Source organism: Mus musculus, chromosome 3 (assembly GCF_000001635.26).
Source record: "Mus musculus strain C57BL/6J chromosome 3, GRCm38.p6 C57BL/6J".
NCBI classification, from domain to species: domain Eukaryota; kingdom Metazoa; phylum Chordata; class Mammalia; order Rodentia; family Muridae; genus Mus; species Mus musculus.
Window position 1 is genome coordinate 51,668,726 of NC_000069.6, and position 22,980 is coordinate 51,691,705.

Consider the following 22,980-nt stretch of genomic DNA (forward strand, 5'->3'; position numbering starts at 1 on the left):
CTCTCTCTTCTGGATGCAAGTCCAAAATCACTGCTCACCAGTCCCTGAGTAGACTCACATTCCACCAGCCTCTAAGCCCCGCCCAGGCTTAGAGGCTTCCCTCCTCCTGCAGCAGGCTGGGGCAGTCATCTGGTAAGCTGACTGGTGGTCGCTACCTCTTCACATTCAGTTAAAATTTGAAGCCTGAATTTTATAAATGAAAGCATATGGTCCTAATTCATGTTCAAACCCCTCAGAAAAATAAAGGTAAATTCACAAAGATAGGAGTTTTCAAGTGTTCTATAGCTTTAGAGTGATGCAGGCCATTACATTTTGTAGTATGTGAGGGAGGAAGAGAGGGAGGGAGGAGGGAAGAGAAGGGGATAGAGAGAGCATCTTCTCTCTCTCTGTCCCTCTCTCTCTGTTTGTGTGTGTGTGTGTGTGTGTGTGTGTGTTACATGATGGATAATATGCATCCATGGGGGCAGAGGAGAACATCTGGAATCCTGCTCTATGTATATGTGTGTGCACGTGTGTGTGTTGCATGATATGCGCATACATGCACACACAGGGGCATAGGAAGATATTGATATCCTGCTCTATATGTGTGTGTGCGTGTGTGTTTGTGCATGGTGTACAATATGTGTGTGTGTGTGTGCATGTATGGTGTATAATAATGTGTATGTGTGAGTGTGTGGTGTGTGTGAATGTATGTGGTGTGTGTGTGTGTGTGTGTGTGTGTGTGTACAGGGCCAGAGGAGCATATCAAGTGTTCAGCTCTATCATTCTCTACTTTATTCCTTTAAGACAGAGCATGTCACTGAGCCGGCAGCAGGAAGCCCAAGTAGACCACGTGTGTGGTCTTCACAGTGCTGAAGGTGGAGGTACACACACGGCCACAGCAGGCTTTCTACACGGGTGCTGGGATCCGAACCCTGGTCCTTGTGCTTGTGTACTCTTACCCAGTGAGCAAGCTCTCTGGCCCGAGCATCTCTAAGGAAGCTTACCGCTGGTCTGTGTACCGGACACTGTCTGTGGAGATCTGCGGAGCTCTGACCTGGCAGATGCTTTCTATTGGCTTGGCTGCATATGTTAGGGATGCTTCATACGGATGTGGAGGGGCTCCGGGTGCTGCCCTTACATCATGGTCCTCTTCATGGGGTGCTGTGGTCATGTGACAAGGTGGATAAAGAGGATGCCCAAGATCATGAGTGATTCAGTGGTGAGGCTGGTGACAGGCAGGGGATCTGGAGCAGAGTTGTAGGTAGTGGCTCCTCGCATGTTCATCTGGCTTCTATCAGCCATTCAATTGCTTCGTGGTGGTTAGAATCAGGCCCTGCTGACACGGTGGTACACCTCCTGCTGACTCCTGCAGGTGACTTACCCAACAAGGAATAATTCAGTCAATTAAGTAACCAATTCTTATTTTTGAGGTGCTTATTGCTAGGATCGGTATTGGTTCAGGACCCACAAGACCAAGTGGGGATTTATTTGCCCCAGAGGGACAGAGGGCAGGAAATAGAGGCAGGAAAGAGACAAGGACAGGAGATAGAGGAGGAAGGAGAAGGGAACAGAGAGAGGGGGAAGGAATATTTGTCCTAGTGTGGGACAAAGGACTGCCTCTGGATAGAGAGGAGACAGAGACATGGCACATGGGAAAATGGCCGCCTATATAGCTAAAGAGGGAAGCACTGTGCTAGGATGAGGTTGTTTAACTTTAATTGGGCATGTTAATTAGGTGAACCAAAGGGGGCTTTTGATTGTCAGACTTTAATATTTTGATAGCTGGACCATGGTAGTCAGCCTCAGGAGGAGGAAGTGGCCAAATAAGGGAATGGACCTTTGTGGTTAGCCTTAGGAATAACGGTATTTTAGCAAGGGGGAGGGAATGGGAGAGGAGGGCAAGGCGAGCCAGAGTCATGCTCACCACGCATGAGCTAGCCAGAGTCCCTTCACTCACTCTGTAGCTCAGGTTGGGCTGGAGTTCCTGCTTCAGTTTCCCGAGTGCTGGGACTACAGTCTGGATCACCATATAACCTGTCCTATAGACATGTCTCCACCTATACATGAACTCCTGTAACCCTTATCCCACCCAGAGGCCTTCTCTGAGCATGATAAGCTGTCGCTCTGACCCTTCTGATTAGAGTCATAATTCACAGGACTTCTTGCTTCCCAAAGTTCACAGACCAGGCCCTGACACCTGTGAATTTGCATCTGCTGAGTCAGAGTGAATCAGCAAAAACAGAGGGGGGAGGGAAAGATCTTTAAAAGCCTCATTGAAATGCCTGGCCTGTCTTTATTTTTAAAAGCTTTCCTAAGGTTCTAAGGCTGGCCAGCTTTGAGTATGCTCCCCCCCCCCCCCAGCTTCCAGAATGAGGCTGTTACATGCAGAAGTTCACGTTGTATGTTCAGGAATCTATTAACTAGAAGAGATGCTGAAAAAAGTTTCATATCAGAGGCTTCCCTCCCACCAAGAGGGTCACCCTAAGTAATGAGTTTTGAGAACAGCAGGACTTTCCTTGGTCCAAGTGTGCATGACTCAGGGACTTAGGGTGTCTTAGTTACTGTTCAATTGCTGTGATAAGACACCATAATCAAGGCAATGTATAGAAGAAAGGATTTATTGGGTCTCAAAGTTCCAGTTGGTCAAAGTTCATGACAATTGTCTTACTTACTGCTGTGAACAGACACCATGACCAAGGCAACTCTTATGAGGTCAACATTTAACTGGGGCTGGCTCACAGGTTCACAAGTTCAGTCCATTATCATCAAGGTGGGAGCATGGCAGCATCCAGGCAGGCATGGTGCAGGTGGAGCTGAAAGTTCTACATCTTCATCTGAAGGCTGCTAGCAGAATACTGACTTCCAGGCAACTAGAATGAGGGTCTTAAAGGCCACGCCCACAGTGACACTTATTTCAACAAGGCAATACCTCCAAATAGTGCCACTTCCTGGGCCAAACATATTCAAACCATCACAACAACCATGGTTGGGATCTTGGCTACAGGCAGGCAGGTATGGCGCTAGAGTAGCAGCTAAGAGCTTGTTTCTCCTACAAGTAGGAGGCAGAGAGAGCTAACGGGCCTGACATGGGCTTTTAAAACCTCAAAACCCACTCTCATTGACATACCACCAACCAGGCCACACCCCCTAACTCATCCTAAACACTCAACCAAACTGAAGACTAAGCATTTAAACAGATGAGCCTAGGGGGGTGGGGATGGTGTGTGTGTGTGTGTGTGTGTGTGTGTGCTCTCTTTAAACTACCACAGTGGGTGTTGGAAAATCCATGGTCAACAAAATCCAACCCGAAGACAGTGGTTCTTGAGTTCCAGATGCGGGGTAAGCAAAGGGATATGGGCTTTATTGGGGGGAGGGTGTCAGTAAGGAAAAAGTGAGAGAACTTCCTGAGAGTGGGAGTGGTCCCCAGAGAGGGAAAAACATTATTAAATTGTTTTGTATAGCAGTTTTTATAGGACTTTCGGTAGAAATGAGGCAATGACTAATGTAATTTCTGTTGCGTTGGTTTTCCAGGCTGTCATGGTCAGAGCCAGTAGAATCCCCCATACTCTCTGTGTGCCCCCCGACCCAAAGTGGGAGATGCTAATACTGTTTGCTCACTGCCCACCCAGTCAAGGGTGGTGGAAGCCCTACCCCACTCTGTCTGTCTCTGACTTATTCCTTATTAGCAGCTGACCTTGACTATCTGGCCCTTATCCTGCTAGCCGCTGGCCTTATAGGTGTCTTGGTGGCTGTTAACTAAACTGTCTTTTCATTGTTCCCTTATTTACCTTGTATCACAGCTGCCAAGATGAATCTACAGTCTTTCTTCTCCCCCAGGGGTGGGGCCGTAGTCTTGTGTATGTTGTGATCTGCGTGGTGGTCTCCTTTCTAGACTAGGTAGACATTACTGGTTAGAAGTCATTTTTTACCTAATAGTAGACTGTTTGTCATATGACAGGACAACCATGCCTTGCATATATTCTCCAAAGAATGGAGTGGGGATGGAGTCTCAGGGAAGCCAGTTGGCCTGCTGACACCGGCTCAGAGCTCTGAGCTCTGGCCTCCCTCTCTCCTTATCTACTTGGTTATCTCTTAGTTGCTGGCCCTCTTATTTATCTTCCTTGGTGTTCCCTACTTTATTGTTTTAACCCTAACCTTCCTGTTAATCTGTATCTGTTATCTGTTTTCGCTGTACTATTTGTTATCAGAATGCACTCTTCCCTGTCCCTTACAACTTGTGACTTGCGAGCTGCTCCTGCAGTCTAAGTAGCCCACAGAGAGGGGAGGGCACTGCTGCAGTTTCTATTCACATTCGTTCTTAGAATCCCATCTCTTTTGTTCTGTGTGATGTATAACACATACAGTATTGTTTCCTAGTTGAGTGTCCCAAACTCTCAGAGGTTTAACACAATGGAAGTTGTGTCACACGGGGTCACAGTTGAGCCCCAGAGGTGTAAGGCAGTAGGCGTGACACACAACTGGAGTGGGCACGGACTGTCTGATGCAATAGGGATCATGCCATGTTGAAGTCCAGGAAACAGCTGGAGTTCTTTGCTTGTGGGTCCCTGATGCACATAGTGGACACTTGGATGACTGCTGAGTGGAGCTACGGTCCTAGCAGTAGCAGGACTCCGTCTTTATGAGGCCCAGGAGAGAGTGTTACAGTGGTTCCCTGTGACTGAGAAGCCTTGAGCCTGTGTTTTATAATATGGTTTGATCTGTGCAGACACACACACGGCCCTGCCCTAGTTTGATCAAAGTGCTCCCTTTGTACCTGTGGGGGTGCATTTGCCCTCCTCAGTCTGTGCACGCGGGCCGTGCTGCACAGTGTCTGTGGATGGATTCGGACTACTTCCTTCTGTGTGTGCATTAGACACGGAGCCGAAGGCTGCCCACTCACTGGAGTCACCCCGGGCAAGGCCCAGTCTGCAGCCATTGCTCCACCCAGTGTGGGGGAACGCTGAGCGCACGTGATCACCACGGCGGTACCCAGAGTTCTCAGCTTTTCTCTGGCTTTTGCCATTCTCTCCCTTAAGCCTCAGGTCTCCTAAAACATTTTGGCGCCGGACAAACCAGGGCAACCGATCAGGACTGTACTGGCTTCAAAACTTGAAGTTCCACCTTCTAGATAACATCTCAAGTCCAGGCCAAGCAGGACACTTGCTCCCCCTACTGGCCCCCTATCGAAGACCTTTCCAGTTACTCTTCCTGGTGTGGAATTCCAGGCCCCTGGTGACATCTGCTTATAACAGTGACTGCAACCTCCCCCGCCTCTATACAGGATGTCAGGGCTACTGCACCGTGGAGGCTGTGATCAGAAAATGACTAGACACAGCTGGTCTCCCCCCCGTGGATATTTGAGGGGAGCGAGTATTTGACAGGTGATGATCATTAACTGTGTCATGAAGAATGGTCACAGGAATCTTCCTATGGAACCTTGTAAGGAGAGCATAGAGTGTAGCTGTCTAGGTAGCTAGAAAGATGCTAAAATTGTTTCCATATTGGTTTGCCCTGTCCGTGAAAATAATTAGCAGCTGATAGCTTAGTTAGTGGGGGAGTTTTCAGAATTTGGTCCCCTTAACTTGAGTGTATCTGTTCACGCTGGCGGTTACCGCAGGGCACACTGCGCTTTGTCATCGTGCTGTGGGAGCTTTTCCGGGCTCAGAGGTGCTGCTGGCAGGAGAGGGTGTGGTCACAGGGTGGAGGTGGTAATGAGCAGGCAGAATGGGGCTCCAGGTGTTTCGAGGTGAAGCAATACTACCAGGTAGACAGCCACAAATAGCAGAGACCCCCAACTGGCAGCCAGAGAATTACTTCTGATGTCTGAAAGATGATGACGAGAAACAGACAAAGATGCAGGGGATGGCTCATCGCTGTAAACGGACTGGATTTGGAATCTCTTAGGAGACACACCTCTGAGCTTGTCTCCGAGGCTGTTTCTTGAGAGGTTTAACTGAAGAGGAAAGACCCATCCCATGGGCTGTGGTCTCTGACTAAATTGAAGGTACCAAAGAAAGAAGCCAGCTAAACACAGCAGCCATCTCTTTCTGCTTATTGACTGAGGAGCTGGGGTGGGTGGGGGTGAGGGTGGGTGGGGGGTAGGGGATAGCCACTTGCTCCACACAGGTGGTCAAGCCTTCCCTGCTGTGGCAGACTGACCCATACACTGCATCTTAGAGGAACCAAAGTCTGAGGCATGTCTGCAAAGGTCTGAGGTTGAGTGAGCCCAAGAGTGACTCCTGCCTGTAATAGGAGGACAGGGACCCATTTCTTGGGGGGATAAAGATGAAGAAATACAAAGTAACCTGCCTTTCCACGAGCATACACAGAGCTACAGTCGATTCTTGCCTGATTTCAATGGCCTCTAACTACCCCCTGCTCATGCCATATCTTAGCACAATGTTCTTGTTTTTTTTTTTTGTTTTTTTTTTTTTTTTTTTTTTTGATGACTTCTGGGAGCTGGCAGTGTTCCCAGTGACATCATTCCAGCTTCAAGCAACTGGCTGGTCTCAGTGCAGTTGGTATTGTCCTTGGGGTCCGGAGCATTGTCCATACCTGGGTGTCCTGGCTACTTTTATGTCATCTCAACACAAGCTGGAGTTATCTGAAGAGAAGGAAGCTCAATTGAGAAAATGCCTCCACAAGATCCAACTGTAAGGCATTTTCTTAATTGGTAACTGACGGGGAAGTGTCCAGCCCATTGTGAGTGGCACTATCTCTGGGCTGTAATCTAGCGTTCTATAAGAAAGCGGGCTGAGTAGGCCAGTAAACAGCATCCCTCTATGGCCTCTGCATCAGCTCCTGCCTCCAGGTTCCTGCCCTGTTTGAGTTTCTGTCCTGACTTCCTTCAATGATGAACAGTGCTGTGACCTGGACCAAACACTGGACCACATCCCGGGGCTGCTTTAGGGGCTCAGTGGAGGGAGGGGAGATTTCAGGGCTCTCTCTCCATTGAAGCCTTGTTACCTGAGACTGGGTACTGTCTTTCTGCCTTTCCTGAAGGTGATCCAGCCACACCAGGCGGTTCTCCATTAAGGAGTTCTCCAGCTTGAGCTACAAGGGAAGACCCACGCCAGCCCTTTGCTCTTGTTTCTCTTTTCTTCCAAGAGACTTCCTCCCTCTTTCATGCAGGGGTACAAAAACACATCAGTGTGTCAGCCTCTGTGGACAGACCCCCAAAGAGACCACAGGTTCCCAGACTCTTCCCTACTGTGAAACTGGGGGTGCCTAGGAGGCTCTGTGTAGTATCTCTTTGTTCCTCAAAATGCAACACCAAGGTCATTAATTCACTGCAAAGAGAAGTCTGAAAATAGACTTTTGTGAATGATGCTTCCGAGGTGTTTAAAATGTCACAGCTAATTTTGAATAAGGACATGTGGGAAAACTCAGTCTTCCCGTCCTAGAGTAATTTAGGGTGTATCATGAAACCTAATAAAGAATGGGCCAGTTGGGTGATGTTTCCAGAAAGGGCCCGGAAATTGCCCTGACTGTGGAAAGGGGTACAACCCTCCCGTGCTTTTCTTCTTCTTTGTTCTGTGGAAAAGGTTCTGTGGAAAGGGAAATTCGGGGAAGCAGGGTCTTCATTTCAGCTAACTGTTGTTATTCTTCCTATGAAATATATAAAGTGTCTTTTCACTTAGCCTCCCATAGCTACTTACAAACTTAGAAACCCATCACATGCAAAAACATGCCAGGGCCATGCCAGGGCCACAGAGAAAACCATCTTTGCCACTTCTCTGGGTGCTAGAGCCTCCGCTTAGGCTCCGGAGGAGAGGAGGAGAGCTGCCTGGCCACTGGTGCCCTGCTGGGCCTTAAAGAGATGGCGAGAAGAGAGGGAAGGAAGCATTTCGAGATCAACACTGCCCATTTCAGGCCCCCAGAGAGCAAAGGGTTCTCGATGGTTATGTCGGGGAGGTTAGGACTTTCCATGCATGCTTCAGGATTCGGCAGCAGGATTCATTTGCTTAACTTTGCTCAGACGAGCACTGAGAAGACTGTCTTCTCTGGCTGAGCTATCAGCTAATAAATTAGAGTTAACCCAGTCACTACCACACCTCACCTTCCCCTTGTCTGCTAGGTTAACTGTAGCTCCCAGAGAACTATTTCCTTGGGCTAGAAATAGTATCAAAATCTCCATCTGACTTTCCGACAAATAGAGGCAATGGAACGTTACTGTCCACTCATTTTAACTTTTACTTCATGTCTATGATTGCTTTGCCTCCATGCAGATCTATGTATGCAGCACTTGTGTGCCTGGTGCACACAGAGACCAGAAGAGAGGATCAGATCTCCCGGAACTGGAGTTACAGACTCATGGGTGCTTAGGATTGACCTCGGATCCCCTGCAAGAGCTGTTGGTGCTCTTAAAAGGATGGCTTTTGTGACTTACCTTCCCACTGCATAGAATGGGAATTGAGTGTGTCCATTTCTTTTCTTTTAGAAGCTTTCAGGGGAATTATTTAAAGACTCAAGTGGGAAGCTGAGGGTGGGAGAGGATTTTTAAGAAGAAAGATGTTTAATGTGAATTGAGTAGCCTCTTGGGTTGCTTGAGAAGGTATGGAAATCTCTTTAGGCTCTGGAGGCCTGTTTCTTAGAAAATCTGAGCCATGGTGCACTTCACTGTGACCATTTGGGTATAGGAGAATGATTCTTGGTCCTGCTCTGTGGTTTGAGCAATGTCTGAATCTCATGTCTAAAGACTCCTTTTAAGTGGAAGGATCTTTTAAATTCTTGATGTAAGTTCTTGTATTGTTTTTGCTTGAATTGATGGAACGCCCACCTGTAGATGGAAAATCAATACATTAGTGTGTGTTTCCTCATGGATTAAGTTTCATCTTTATTTGTCCCCCCCCCCCAGGCAAAACTCTTTGGAGTTTTATCCTGTATTCATCGTAATGCTGTGGATGGCTGGGTGGTACTTCAATCAAGGTAATTATAAGAGCATGTCAACTCATTCCAAAGATGACTGTGGTGTTTAAACACAATTAAGGGGCAGATAGATGACCATATGGCTACTGATGCTGGAAATGACTTTGACTATAAGAAGCAATGCCTGTATACATCCAAATTCTAGGTGTGCTCAGATGGCCTCAATGTGATTTAGTTCAAGAATTAAAAAATAAAACCAAACATTAGCACTTGGAGACAGAGGGGTTAATACTTGAGATTCCAGGAGTCAGACAGAGGCAAAGCTGCACGTGAGACTGTATTTCAAAAAGTAAGCCCTGATAACATAGCTCAGTGGAAGAATACTTGCTTGGCATGAGCAGGGCCAAGAGTCTGGGTCCGAGGATATTCATCCTCTCCAACATAAGTATCTTGGATGAGATAGGGCTCCTTCAAGGTTGCCTGCCTATAGAAGACACACGGCTTTAAACAAACTACATGCCAGACACTCAGGGATTAAAAACGACATGAACCTTGTCTTCAGATCCAATAATCTACTTGAACTGGATGATCAGAACACAGAAAACAATTCACTTTTACAACAGCAATGTTCACAGAGCATTTGTTGCATGCCAGGTCATTTTTTTGGGGAGGGGGGAAAGTTCATAGATTTGTAGGATTTAAAACATTCACATGATGTAGTCAATAATTAATTCCTATTTTACATGTGAGGAAGTGGAGGCACACGGGTGTTAATAAGTTGTCTGGCCTGCTAGTCACCAATGTGGAGAAATCTCCCATTCAAGGTCATAGCAGGGCTATTGATATTTGTCCCAACAACCTATGTTTGGAGGTCCAGAAGGACCTGTATCTTGGATGTCACACGTTTGCAAGCATGCACTTTCTATTTGGCTGACTTTTCTTGGTGAGCTGAGGGCTTTGCATACCCATGGATTCAGGGGTTGGACCTGCATGGATACACTGGCTGGAGAAATAGAATCCCTTTGATTCCTGGTCACTTCAATGGCCTCATTTGGGTATGCATTTGCTTGGTAAGACTTAAATAAACTAAATCCTGCTGCTTCCAAGGAACCTTCATCAATCTCTTTCTTGCGACTTTTTCCTGTCAACCAAGGAATTTCAGATACAGTGACCTTTAGAGAATAACTTTTTAACTTTACTCAACTCATCCTTTTGTTCCTTAATGGCTCAAGTGGAAGTGGCTGTTCCTCTTCATCTAAGGACATATTAACAATGAATAAGGGACATGCCGTTAGATAATGGGATTCTGTCTCTGTCTCTTGACTCTTCAGATTTTCCCATGGTGGGCCAAATGAGGTTGACTGCCTAGCAGAAAAGGTTCTTGGGTAACTTGTCATTCTTTTCTCTCCCGACGAAAGTTGCCTACTAAGGTGCTTCTGGCTGTTCATTGGCTTTGGGGGAATAATTCAGTGGGTTGGGATAGTAGATCTCAATAGAGAGAGAGAGCATGCCTAGAATCTTTAACATCCTTAGATGCCAGGCAGCTCTGCCTCTACTCTGGGCTCCCATGTTCTGATGCTTTGGTGCCTTCTCCCTCCAACAGCATGCCCCAGACCCCTTTCTAAGAGGACAGAATTCCTGTTCCCTGTCCCACAGCACCCTGGAGCTTTTTCACACTTCTAAGCCTGCAATTTTTTTCTCTCCATCCCTTGTTTCCTTTATTGATAGAATAAAGGTGCTGGGGAAATGGCTCAGTTGTTAGAGTGCCAGCCATAGTGACTTCAGTTTTGATCCCAGCATCCACACAGAGAGCCGGGTGCAGAGAGGCACATGCATCCGTTACCCAGCGACAAGAAAGGTTGCTGGAGACAGGCTCTAGCCAATGAGCTACAAGCTCAACGAGAGACCCCTGGCTAAAAAATTGGAAGGTCGGGGATGGTGACTGAGGAAGATACATCATATCTGATATGAGGAAGATACCTGATACCAATCTCTGGCTTCCATACCTGCACACAGGCAAACACATCCATACACACACAAATGATCACATGGACATGGATTTCATGCAATTCACACATGCCTCTATCATATAAAGGATCAGCTATGAGTAGACAAGAAGGTTTTATTTCTTCATCTTCTTTGGGTGGTGAGAATCAAACCCAAAGAACTGAGCATGCTGGCTAGGCATTCTGCTGAGCAACAGCCCCAGCCCTAGAATAATAATGTCCATAAAGGTGAAGCTGATAACCAAATCTTTAGAAAAACACCTGGCATATACTGGAAATTAAAAAAAAAATCTTGGTGACCAAGCAAAATAGTGAGTAGTGAAGAGAGCCCAGACAGAGGCTCTACACCTTGGCTCTCAACCTTCCTAATGCTGTGACCTTCAATTCAGCTCCTCATGTTGTGCTGACTCCCAATCATACAATTATTTTCTTTGCTACTCCATAAGTGTAATTTTGCTACTGTTATAAATTGTAGTGCAGCCGGGTGGTGGTGGTGCACACCTTTAATCCCAGCACTTGGGAGACAGAGGCAGGCGAATTTCTGAGTTCGAGGCCAGCCTGGTCTACAAAGTGAGTTCCAGGACAGCCAGGGCTATACAGAGAAACCCTGTCTCAAAACAACAACAACAACAATAATAGATTGTAGTGCAAACATTTGTGTTTTCTGATGGTCTTAGGTGACCCCTGCGATAAGGTCATTCATCCCCAAACTGTCTCAACCCATAGGCTGAGGTCTGCTGCTCCAGACATTCAGTTTGCATCTGTGAGGTGCTCGTTTAGAGAAGACATCAATATATTGACTGGCCAGAATGCCAGCACATTCTATTGTGCTTTGCATATTTGGGGGATAAAACTTAGATGTGGTAAAATGCATAGGTTTTAGGTGTTCAAGGAAGTTTCACAGAAGGACACACGTGTGGGAATCAGTTCTCTATCAAGATATGTAACATGGCCACCACTCAGGAAGTCTACCCTTGTCCCTGCACCCGTCCAGTTCTGTTCCTTCCACTGCCCTGATTTTCCCACAGTTTGGTCTTTCCCATTCTAGAGCTCCATGTGATTGGAATAATACAGTTCACTCCGAGGCGCAACGCCTCAGCCCACAGCCGAGTGCTACTGAGGTTCGGGGGTTGCTGCAATGCAGCTCTATTCATTCTCAATGGAGCAGCAGGGGCATAGAGGACAATATGATTTGGTTATCAAGTCTCCCAATGACCAACTCCCAGACTAGCTCATCTATCAGTGACCATGAACACATAACTCATGGTGACCATCACAGTTTCATGCATGTTGTCGAATGGGTCCTTTTTTATGGACACATGCCTTCCTGTTTCTAGAGTAAATACATAGGAATAGAATAGTTGGCTAAATGATATTTAACGCTTATGGGAAACTTCTAGAACTTTCCCTAAGGGGGCTATGTGATTTTTGCATCCTACCTCTGATGTGTATGGATTCCACTTGTTCTGTATCCATTCCATTTTATATTGTTGCTCTTTAAAATTCTAGCCATGCTGATCATGGCGGCACACGCCTTTGATCCCAGCACTCAGGAGGCAGAGGCAGGTCGGTCTCTGAGTTTGAGGCCAGCCTTATCTACAAAGTTCTAGGAAAGCCAGGGCTACACAGAGAAACCCTATTTGAAAAAATATAAATAGATAGATAGATAGATAGATGATCCTAGCCATCCCTTTGGGTACTCAATGGTGGCATCTCACTGTAGTTTAAAAACATTTAAAAAGGATTGTGTTTTGCTCATTACTATTGCTTGTGTGTGTGCGTGTGCTATGTGTATGTTGGAGCATGTTCCACAGAGCCCACATGGAGACCAAAGGACAATGTTGTGGAGTCCTATCTCTACTTCCTGCTTTCCTGGCTGCTGGAGACAGAATTCGGTAGCCGGGCTGGCCTCTACCCACTGAGACATCTCACTGGCTCTCACTAACCAGCAGCTTGAGGACCTTCAGTTGTCTTGAAACATTTTTTTTTATGTGATAACTGGCACACTTATTTATCATACTGTGTGAATTGTGTATTCAAATATTTTAGTTATTTAGAAAAGTTGTTTTTCTCTTGTTATCTTAAGGATGCTTTATATATTCTGGGCACATTTATTTTGTTAGGAAAATATTTTTTAAAATACGTTTTCACTCTCCACACTTTGAGAGGCATTCATTAAGTTCTCTAAGTTTTCTCCATTTCATTTCTTCTTCAGTTTTTGCAGCCTGTCTGGGTCTCCTGTACATATACGCCCGTCACAAGTATTTCTGGGGCTATGCCGAAGCCGCTGAGAAAAGGTAAAGAGAGCCCAATTGTGGCGTATTTGTGCAAGTACGGCAGGGTCAGTTTGCTGTTCCTGAGAGGAGCTAAGAACACATGCAGTATTGGTGGCCAAAATGACCTGTGCTGCCTGCCCGAGGCCAGTCCTGCCAAGCCACAGGAGTAGGCATGGGAGGAGAAAATGGAAGTGTGTATCTACTCATTGCATGAGAACTTCGTTTGTTTGTTGTTTTGTTTTCGAGATAAGGTTTCTCTGTATAGCCCTGGCTGTCCTGGAACTAGCTTTCTAGACTAAGTGGGTTTGGGATTCATTGAGATCACCTGCTTCTGCCTCCAGTGCTGGGATTAAAGACACATGGCACCAGCAGTTGGAGGCACTTGGACTCCTAATCCCAGCAAGACTTCAGCATTGGTTCTAGCGTGCTTAGGCAAGGTCGCTACTGTGCAGGGGCCAGCTGGCCTCAGTGCGTGGCATACTCTCTACATTTTGTGGGAGTTCTGAGCAGTCCAGCATCGAGCAGCCTTTACCAGGACCCTGAAAACTTCAGCACAGCCCAGTCTGACATCCTTCTCCCTCACGTCCACTCTGTAGGATCACCGGTTTCCGACTGAGCCTGGGGATTTTGACCTTGCTGCCTGTCCTCGCTGTCCTGGGGGTAGCAAGCAGATTCCTGAACGAATACCTGGACTTTCATGTTGCCAAGAAACTGAGGAAGCCCTTCTAAGTTTTTCTCTTCCCTTTCATGCTTGTAGAGGCCGTCACTACTCTGAAAACAATAAGATGTCATGTGTTAAATAAAACTTTTAAAACTTTGTTTTGCTGTGGCTTTGTGGTAAACAGTCCCTCTTGCAGAACCTGGCCTCTGCTTGAGAAGTGAGTTTCCCAATGGTGGCTCACCTGCACCAGGTGTGTCAGTCCTGGGCTCGTAGGATGCATGTTGAGGGTGTCACTGTTTTAGTGAGGATAAAGCTTGACCCATGTGCTGGCTTCCATCCTGATGAGGAGTTCCAGGTAGAAGCAGTTCAGGCAGATGGACCCTCAGCCCTGGCTATAGCAGAGCCACAAATGTCAGGAGGAGATGTGAAACACATGAAATAGCCACACTAGAGAGTCAGCAACCAATCATAACTGTCTGTGAAGGTGTATTTCATGAAGAACAAAGGAAAAAGAGAGACGTTGCATCATTTTAAGGACTCCCCCAGGGGAAGTGTTCATTCCCTTTGACAGAGGATCTTGCGTCCCTGCCGACAGTGGCAGAGTCTGACCCGGCTTGTGGCATGACTGAGGACACGAGAAGCCGGGTGGCTGTCCTCTCTTGGTGTGCAGTCACTACCTGGCACTATTCATTTGATATTTCCAGCTTCTCTTCTGATAATTGAGAGTGATTCTGGCGTCTGGCCTCGAAGACCTTAGGAAAAAGGATCTATGTTCACCCCTGTCAGCCAGCTGCAGTCACCTTCTAGATATTCTTTAGTGTTACCAGAATATGAATAGTAGAAAAGAAAACAAGAAATAACAGTGCTTCCAGGATAGCAAGAGAGCTAACAGGTCCCGGACAGCACCAGGCACCCCAACGTTCACTGGGAAGACACTGGCTTGGAAAGGGGACATTTGGATTTAAGTTGAGTTCCACCACTGGTGGGTGATTGACCCCTCAATGGGAAGTTGTATGGAAGACACAGAGCACTCCAGGGTCATGAAACCATTGTCTGCCCTGTCACCTGCTGGACACAGCACAGGACCCCAGCACTCAGTAGCTCTGACCTTTGTTTTTTCCTTAGGTAAAAAGTGCCTTAAAAGTGCCACACTAAATGTAGTTGGGGTGTTGTTGTTGTTGTTGTTGTTGTTTTGGTTTTGCCCTATGGCATATAACCACATCCAAATGTCATTTGGAAGAAGAAAAAAAGAAAACTTTCAGAAATTTTAAGATCTTAAAACAATTTCTATTTTGATTTAGTTATGCACATGAGTATGCACACACGTACCCTCATACACATGCACACACATGTACCCTTGCACACATGCATATACATGTATCTTCACATGCATGCACACAGATGGTTAATGCATATGGAAACAGGCAAAGCATGTACCAGGCTTTCAAAATGTCCCTCTTCAGCTATTACCGTAGAATTATTTTTTGTTCTAATCCCTTGCCACCAGGAAGCCTCTGTAGTATTTTAATTCCTATGAAGTTGGGCCTAAGACCCTGGGTAGAGCTAGCCTCCTCCACAGTGGGCTTCCTTCTCTCTGGCCAAAGAGATGCTGTTTTTGAGACAGGGTCTCAGGATGTCCTTGATATCATGATCCTTCTACCCCAGCCTTCCCAGTGCTGGGCAGGTGGTAAATCTCTGCTTGGTCTGACAGTTGTATGTATATGCCTTTTTTTCCTTAGTAAATCTGACACTTTTTACACGAAGAAATCAGATTCATTACCTGGAAACAAAGTCATGAGAAGAGGGAAGCAAGGATTTCCTTTTGTCTACTACGGAAGCCTCAGAAGGCACGAGGACCCAAGGGCAGCAAGATCCTTGATAAATCCTGAGTAGGGAAGAGAGGCAGCTGAGAAAGACCTTTGTGAGGTTGCAACAACTTGGTTACAGAGTAAAAACTAGAAGCTATGAGGGGGTGCATGTAAGGGGGTGCATGCTAGGGGGCGCGTGTTATGGGGTGCAAGTTAGGTGTTGCAGGTCTTTAATGATGCTGTGGTAATGATAGAAAATGAATGCTCTCTGAGGTTGCACACTCAGGTGCCGAGTGGGGATGTGGTCACAGGCACATATTTTGCTTTGAAATGACTCCCAGATTACGCATAAGGAGTACTCATGGCAGAGCAGTAATCATGATTAAACTGAGTTGATGGCTGGAGATACTCTTTCTGCTTCCCTGATGGTTTGGAAATGTTCAGTTTTAAACTCTTAAAGAGAAGCCGAAACTAACGAACAAGTCAGGTTTTTTGTAGCCAGAAAGTTTCTTTTGTTCTGTGTCAGAGATGTGATGGGGATATAGTGGCTTTGCTGGACCCATCAGTATTGGTCTGGTCCCAATGGCCTGTACATGGGACACGAGGACGCCCGGGTATGCGGAAGCTGCAGTAATTCCTGCTGCTTGGTATCGGAAGTGAGACGGGCACTTGTGGCAGCTGGGCCATAGAATCAGAGTATCCCATGCTCTTTGAACTGAACAACAATGACCAAAGAGAATTAAGGGGAGAGTGGAAAGAACACAATAACTCAGAAAGTAGCTGAGCAGTTCAGAAGTCTCCTGTAGTCTAGCTCCTTCCCGGAAAACCTTCTCCGGCTTGTTTCCATGCTTGGACATCAAAATATGTCCAAAGCATCACTAATAAGAAAAATATTATGTCACTTGTTCCCCCACCCCATTGTTCCCCCTTTCTCAGACACTTGAATCTGGAACTGTCCTTAATCCTTGAAGAGATTCCATGTGTCTCATATGCCCAGTGACATCCTAGGAATCTAGAAGTGTTGTCTTTTCCTCCTCTCATGACACACCGACTGCTCTAGGACATCACAGCACTGGAAGATCACGCATGAAAAAAAATTTTTTTTTAAAGATAAGGTTTTACTACAGGCTAGCCTCACACTCGAAGAGATCCACTTGCTTCCTCTGGGATTAAAGGTGTGTGCCACCATGCCCAGCAAGACAACTAAGAGTTTATCGGGACAGGGTAGCCATGACTTTGTATGAACCACACATAGGAAAGAAAGAGGATAAATCACACCCAGGGTGGTTGCTGCTTCAGCGAGGGGTTGGATGGCCACCATGGCTTGTGACTGTCCCGGAGTCAAATGATTTCAAAAGCCCTAGTCTCCAGGGACTAACTTTTACACTGAGCCTGCAATGCAAATATCTTACAGTCAGCTGGTACCTGGGCCCCACCCCCAGTACCGCCTTGACTCATAAGATCCCATCAGTTCTTGGTGTTTTCCAGTCTGGCATCTACCGTCATCTTGTAGAATCCTCTTCGGCACATGGCACATGGTTGTGAAATGTTTAAACATGGACTTCATACCACACATTCAGTTTTATCTTAATAAAATTATAGATTTATTTTTTTAAGAAGAAAGGTATTCCACTCATCCAGTGCCCAACAGATTTTAGTATAAGTTTTAAAGAGAGGAGTCATTACTCTTTAAAACCCTGTAGTTACTTCTCTCTCTCATTCTCCCTCGGACCAAAACGGACTCATGTTTACCATCCTGCTATCTGGTAAAGCTGGAGCTTGAGTAGAGGCTAGCCCACTGTCAGCCAACCTGGAAGCATAGCCTGCTTTGGGTAGGGCTAGCCTCTTCTTTCACGGTCAAATTCATTCTTTCTCTTGGCTTATGTATATTAAAACTCACCTTTGTTTTAGAACCGTTTCTATTGATGACTTCTTCTGTGATCTATTTCCCTGTGTCACTCTTGAGTTTTGAAATGTGTTATTTTACTGTGTTTTAAGTTTACTGGGGTGTCTTAGGGCAGGTCTTTTGAAAGTGGAGAAATGAATTCCCATGTATGGGTTTATTAATAAAGGGCTTGAAGGAGGAGGAAAAAAAGAGCCGGGCAGCAGATGGAGAATGAGGAGAAACCAAGCGGAGGGGCAAGTGCGAGCCAAGCCCCAGCCTCTGCCTGATCCTGCCGCCAGCTTGGAGCATCATTCAAGCCCAGAGTTTGTCCAGACAAGTTAACTGGCCTGTTATGATCCTGCAGCCGTGAGTTATTGGCTAGAGTTAGCAGAGGAGTATAAACGAGAAGCATTTTCAGCTCAGGTGGTTGCAGGAAAAGCTGGGTCAGGCCCTGCTTTGATGGAGAAGCAAGGAACACCAGGAAGGGGGGTTGTCAAAGTGCCCACCTCCATGGCAAGACTGCTATGGTTTCTTCCTAATACACTCCTAAATTTTTTATCCATCAAATTTTCAATACCTATTTTCTCTTCAATATATTTGTATACATTTATGTGTGTGTGTGTGTGTGTGTGTGTGTGTGTGTGTGTGTGCGCACGTGAACCATGGGGCTCATATAAAGGTCAAAGGACAACTTCTTCAAGTAAGTTCTCTCCTTCCACCATGTTGGTTCCAGGGATTGAACTCGAGTTAGCAGGCTTGGCGGCAAGCCCCTTTACCAGATGAGCCATCTCTCTGGCCCTGCCATTTTCTGAACTCTCTGGCTGAGCCAGTTTTGAATGGTTCTGGCTCTGGATCAATAAACAGACTACGATGGACCTTCTCCCTCCCTTTCACGGCATCCCTCAGGGTGCTCCAGTAAATTTAGAAAATCTCTGTTGTGTGGTTGAATGAGAAAGGCTGAGAGTGATTGATTTCTACTGTTAAGTACTCGTTTGAATAACACCACAGTTCTGAGAAAGGAATCTGCAGTCAGTCCCTTAGAAGCCAGGCATGATACATCTGCCTAAATGACTGACACTGGGACACAGAGAGGACCCTAAAAGCGAACTGGGCTTTGGATTGATTCAGATAGTGACATTTTATTGGTTGGTTGCTGTTTTTTTTTTTTTCCTTTAAAAGCGGTATGTCAACATTGCTTCGCTTCTACAGATCAGAGTCGTGTACATCCCATAAAGGAAATAAGCAATGCTTGACGTACAAAGTAAGAACAAAATAGAAAAATCTGAATAAAACGGAGAAGTTGCCATACGTCATACAGTAGAAATCAGTGATTAGATGTCATCTGAAGTGTAATATCACCTCTTCAATGATGAGTTAGGGAGGAAATAAAAATACTCTATTTTAAACAAACATTATATATATATATTTTTATATGTATACTTTTTACATATAGTAGACCCAGTGATATCTGTAGCATTGTAAAAACTTATTTACAAATAGCTTTTTTTTTTTAGACATTACATATACATCAGCACCGTAGTAAAAACAAAACCAAAACAAGCTCATTAAAATCTACCACTCTATTAGTTGGTCCTCAGACGGGGCACTTGCAGGAGGCTTTAGAAGACAACAAGCCCCCTCTCGCCACCTCCAGCTTCTCATCATTGCTTGTACATTTCTTCCCTGTACCTGGCAGGAAAAAGTGATAAATTTGTATTCTAGGCTTTTTTGATTTACTATTTTTTTTAATTTTTATTTTTTGGTTTCCATGTGTTTCCCTAGTGGCAGTTCCTCCCCATTCCGGGAGGTCACAGTCTCCTTGCCACCACCTCTTTGGAGAGGCACACAGCTCCTCACCCTGGTACCTCTGGCTTTACTTCCTGTCTGAGCAGGTCTGGAACTCTGGGGGATATGGAGGACAAACCAAGGGTTACCCTCTCTCCCCCTCTCCCTGGCACCTCACCTCAGCTTTCTACTGCAGTGCACCCTGTCTGTCTGCACTTTCTTAGGTATGGCCACTTAAGTCCCCACAGGCTCCGGTCTTCTGTAGTAAGATGTATGTGAAGACAGAGAAGGAAGCCAGTTTGTAGGATGTATGTGTGCTCTGATATGCGCACGCACGTGTGTGTGTGTGTGTGTGTGTGTGTGGCCAGGAGGAAAGTAAACAACACAGACAAACATCACATGACTTCCAAGATGGGACTGTGGGAGGGGAGGTAAAGACCAAGGGACAAGGCTTGTGACCATGGAGACTGTTCACTTCTTAGTTTTCACTCCGGCAGGCATGTATGAGTTCCAACGAGAATGGCTGCCCAGCTTTGGAAGTGGAGTGAGCGCCATTAGGATAGCGGCCACACCTCCCTTTCCTCTCTTCAGCATCCAGATAGTTAAGACGGAGTTATGCAGTTCAGCTTTTCCATCTCTCACATTTGATATTTGTCTTCCTGATGCTGGAGTTGACAAGCAAGGCTGATTCTGGAGTGTCATCGATGACACCATCTGAAAGAACTGGGCATCTTCAGGCCATTCCTCCCTGGGGACAGCAGGAGTATGGGTGTGGCTCTTATAAACCGGCAGGTCCTATCAGTGCAGCCAGCCCACTCTGCTCTGGTGGAGACAGTTGACTTTCCACGTGGTGGAAGAGATTCCAGTATCACCTTCGCACGCCAGGCACTGTGTATATCCTTGCAGTTACGTAGACTCTGCCTCAGTGCAACACTTCCCGGATAGTCTGGAAGTCTGGAGGGAGAGATAAAGGCAGGCTGGCATAGAGACCGGGAGGAGTGGAGGCAGGGGTGAGTGTGGATGGGGCCCGGCTTGGCAGACACTGAACTCAGCAGGAAGTCTTCCCACCCATGTGGCCATAAGCATAGGAAAACCAGCCAGATGTGTTAAACTGGATGAGAGCTCAACTAGAGTGATGGCCACCATGGCCTCCAGCTGAAGCTGACCATCAGGGCTACGAGCTGGGCCCTTCTTAAGCATAGTTGGCTATCCTGGTGAGGTGGCTGGCAGCAACACCTTACCATCCCTGAGGGTCGTCGCTGGGCAGGAGACAGACAGGCCTGGAGGATCTTGGCTTGGTTCCTAGGGCCAGCTCAGGTGAGCTCACAGTTCTTTGTTCCTGCCTCCGAATCCAGGAACGTGTCTGGAAGCACACATCTCCTTCTGACCTATGCACATGGCACGTGTGCATCTTCATGCCGGGATTTTTTTTTTTTTTCTGGCCGAGGCTCCATCTCTCATCTCCAAAGCTGAGGTCTCGGGACCTGAGGCAGGAAGGCCTAAGGGGACCTCATCTTGGGCCATGGTCCCTCTGGGCTGGAACAGCTCCTTCTGGACCAGAAGATCCCAGGGGTGCTTAGCAGAGGAGCTCCCGTTGCCTCGATTTCCCCACCTGCTCTCTACATCCCTTCTCTGCGGGCAGGTATCGGCACGTCCTCTCTACTTGATTGCTCTGTGGAAGTCAGGTGGAACGATGCCCCCCACGGAGCTGGGGATGGACACCTGTGCCTTCTACTGTCAGCCGGATGTCATGTTCTCAATTTACGTGGGTCAAAAAAACAAAAAAAACAAGGATGGGTCTCCATCCTGTTTCCTTTCCACTTGTGAGGCTTCTACAGCTCTTAGGGCTCCTCCTGACTAGGGGTTACCAAACAGTTCATCAAGCTCTTGCATCCATTCATCCCCTGGGCCACTTTTGATGATGGAGTCCACGAGGTCTGTACTGTCTGGGAGGCCAGGGAAGGCAGCCCCGACACCTTCGCCGCTATAACTGTATGACATGTCCTGAGCAGGGGTCCGCTCATAGGCCTGGCCCTGGTTGCTCGCAGCAAAGTTGCCACCTGCTATCTGCTGCTGTGCTGGGGGCTGGCTGAATGCTGGCATGCCAGGGACACCCTGGCTCAGACCAGGCATGACCAATGGCCTCACCTGGCTGGCACTCTGCTGTCCTGCCAGGGTTGGCATCATCTGACGTCCCATAGCTGCTGGGTTGAGGGTTCTCACTGCGCCAGTGTTAGCATCCATGACGGGCTGGCTCAGCCCCTGTGGGAAGTGCTGTTTGGTCAGTCTTGGCTGACCGGCTTGCAATGGGTAGCTGGCGCCATTGTTGAATGGTCCCAACTCCCCACTAGTCCTCCCAGGCACCCCTTGTAAGCTCCTCTGTTGCCAGTTTTGTGCTCCTTGCTGGACGGTTCCCATGACACTCTGAAGCCTTGGAGGGCCCTGGGGCCTAGGCAAGGCCTGGCCCACAGACCCTTTCAGCTGCTGGTGCTGCTGCGAGAGAGCCGAGTTCACCAGCATGCTCTGACCGAAGCCGCTCACCATGCCGACCCCCTGGCTGGAGGCTGGCGGCCTGGGTCCCTGGGATTGGTTGTGTGGGATGCCCATTCCACTCTGATTGGAATGCTGCAACATTTGGGTCATTCCTGTGTTCATGTTGTACATTCCTGGTTGGCTGGTTGGAGGGGCACTGTAAGAGGCCAGACCTATCTCTGACTGCGCTGCTGCCGTAGCCATCGTCCCTGGGTTCTGGGAGGGTCCCATTCCCATCATGCCCGCATTCTGTGCAATCAACCTCGATGCTCGCATGCTCTGGAGAGCCACCTGGTTTCTCACAGCTGCTATGTCCTGGGGTGAACCTGCAGGGAGAGAAAGGACAGCCATCACCCACCGTTCTCCATATCAACATATTAGACGTTGCTGAAATCTTCCTTGGGAATGACAACCGCGCATACGAAAGGATCTACTGCAATAATAAATCTCCAGAGAAAGGTTATTACTTTTAATGATCATAACACACGAGTTGTGAACATTTTGCAAAATGTTGAAAAGCACAAAGTCAAAAAATGAAAGTCACCTGATTCCCAGCATCCAGAGAAGATCCCTGCCAACTCTTATTTATATTTAAATAGACACAGGAAATTGAGGTCATACCCCCGTGTTCCATTTGTTCACATTTCAGATGCAAGCTATTTCCTTTTCTGGGTATTATGCCATCAAGTCAGTGGGATGCCCACTCTTTGGGCCGTGTTGAGTGTGGTGGTATATGCCTGTAAGCCCATCAGCTTGGAAGACAGGGAGGCACAACGATTGTGAGCTCAAGACTGAGCTACATACTGAACTCCAGGCTGGCTTGAAGTACACAGGGGGATTCTGTCTCAGAAAGGAGGAGGAAGAGGATGGAAAAGAGACAGCGAGGAGGAAGAGTAAATCTGCTCACTGCGCATTCTCTTTGTGGACTTGAGGTCAGTAGAGAATCCATTCAATGACTCTCCATTCAACCATTTTGTGTGTTTGTTTTTCTTTTAGACATGGGTAGAACTTGGGGTAAAAGGTCATTACCACTGCCTTCAGGCTGTTTGACCAATGAGGCAGATTTTAGATCCACCTTGTAGCTCTCTGACTCGTCATTGGTCAGTGCCAATGGGCAAGCGCCTGCAGATAGAAAAAGAAACCATCCTGTCTCTCCTTCCTTGGCAAAGACCCTCAA

At 47.0% G+C, this 22,980-nt stretch overlaps 2 protein-coding genes across 9 annotated transcripts in view; one reads left to right on the top strand and one right to left on the bottom strand.

The window, feature by feature from the left end:
- Positions 1–13,950, top strand: part of Mgst2 (microsomal glutathione S-transferase 2) — a 45,764-nt gene extending 31,814 nt beyond the window's left edge. For 3 of the 7 annotated variants that reach the window (XM_030252528.1, XM_006501248.1, XM_011240057.3), the window contains exons 3-5: positions 8,840–8,910; positions 13,072–13,153; positions 13,729–13,950. In XM_030252528.1, coding sequence (XP_030108388.1) covers positions 8,877–8,910; positions 13,072–13,153; positions 13,729–13,861 — 249 coding nt within the window. In that variant the 5' untranslated portion in view covers positions 8,840–8,876 and the 3' untranslated portion in view covers positions 13,862–13,950. Of the gene's footprint in view, positions 1–8,210; positions 8,911–13,071; positions 13,154–13,728 lie in introns of those variants that run through there. The other 4 variants (XM_030252527.1, NM_174995.3, NM_001310482.1 and 1 more) reach the window with 4 other exon arrangements.
- Positions 13,951–18,594: 4,644 nt separating this feature from the next.
- Positions 18,595–22,980, bottom strand: part of Maml3 (mastermind like transcriptional coactivator 3) — a 418,000-nt gene continuing 413,614 nt past the window's right edge. The window contains exon 5 of one of the 2 annotated variants that reach the window (XM_006501645.4): positions 18,595–22,129. In XM_006501645.4, coding sequence (XP_006501708.1) covers positions 21,129–22,129 — 1,001 coding nt within the window. In that variant the 3' untranslated portion in view covers positions 18,595–21,128. The remainder of the gene's footprint in view (positions 22,130–22,980) is intronic. The other variant, NM_001004176.2, reaches the window with a different exon arrangement.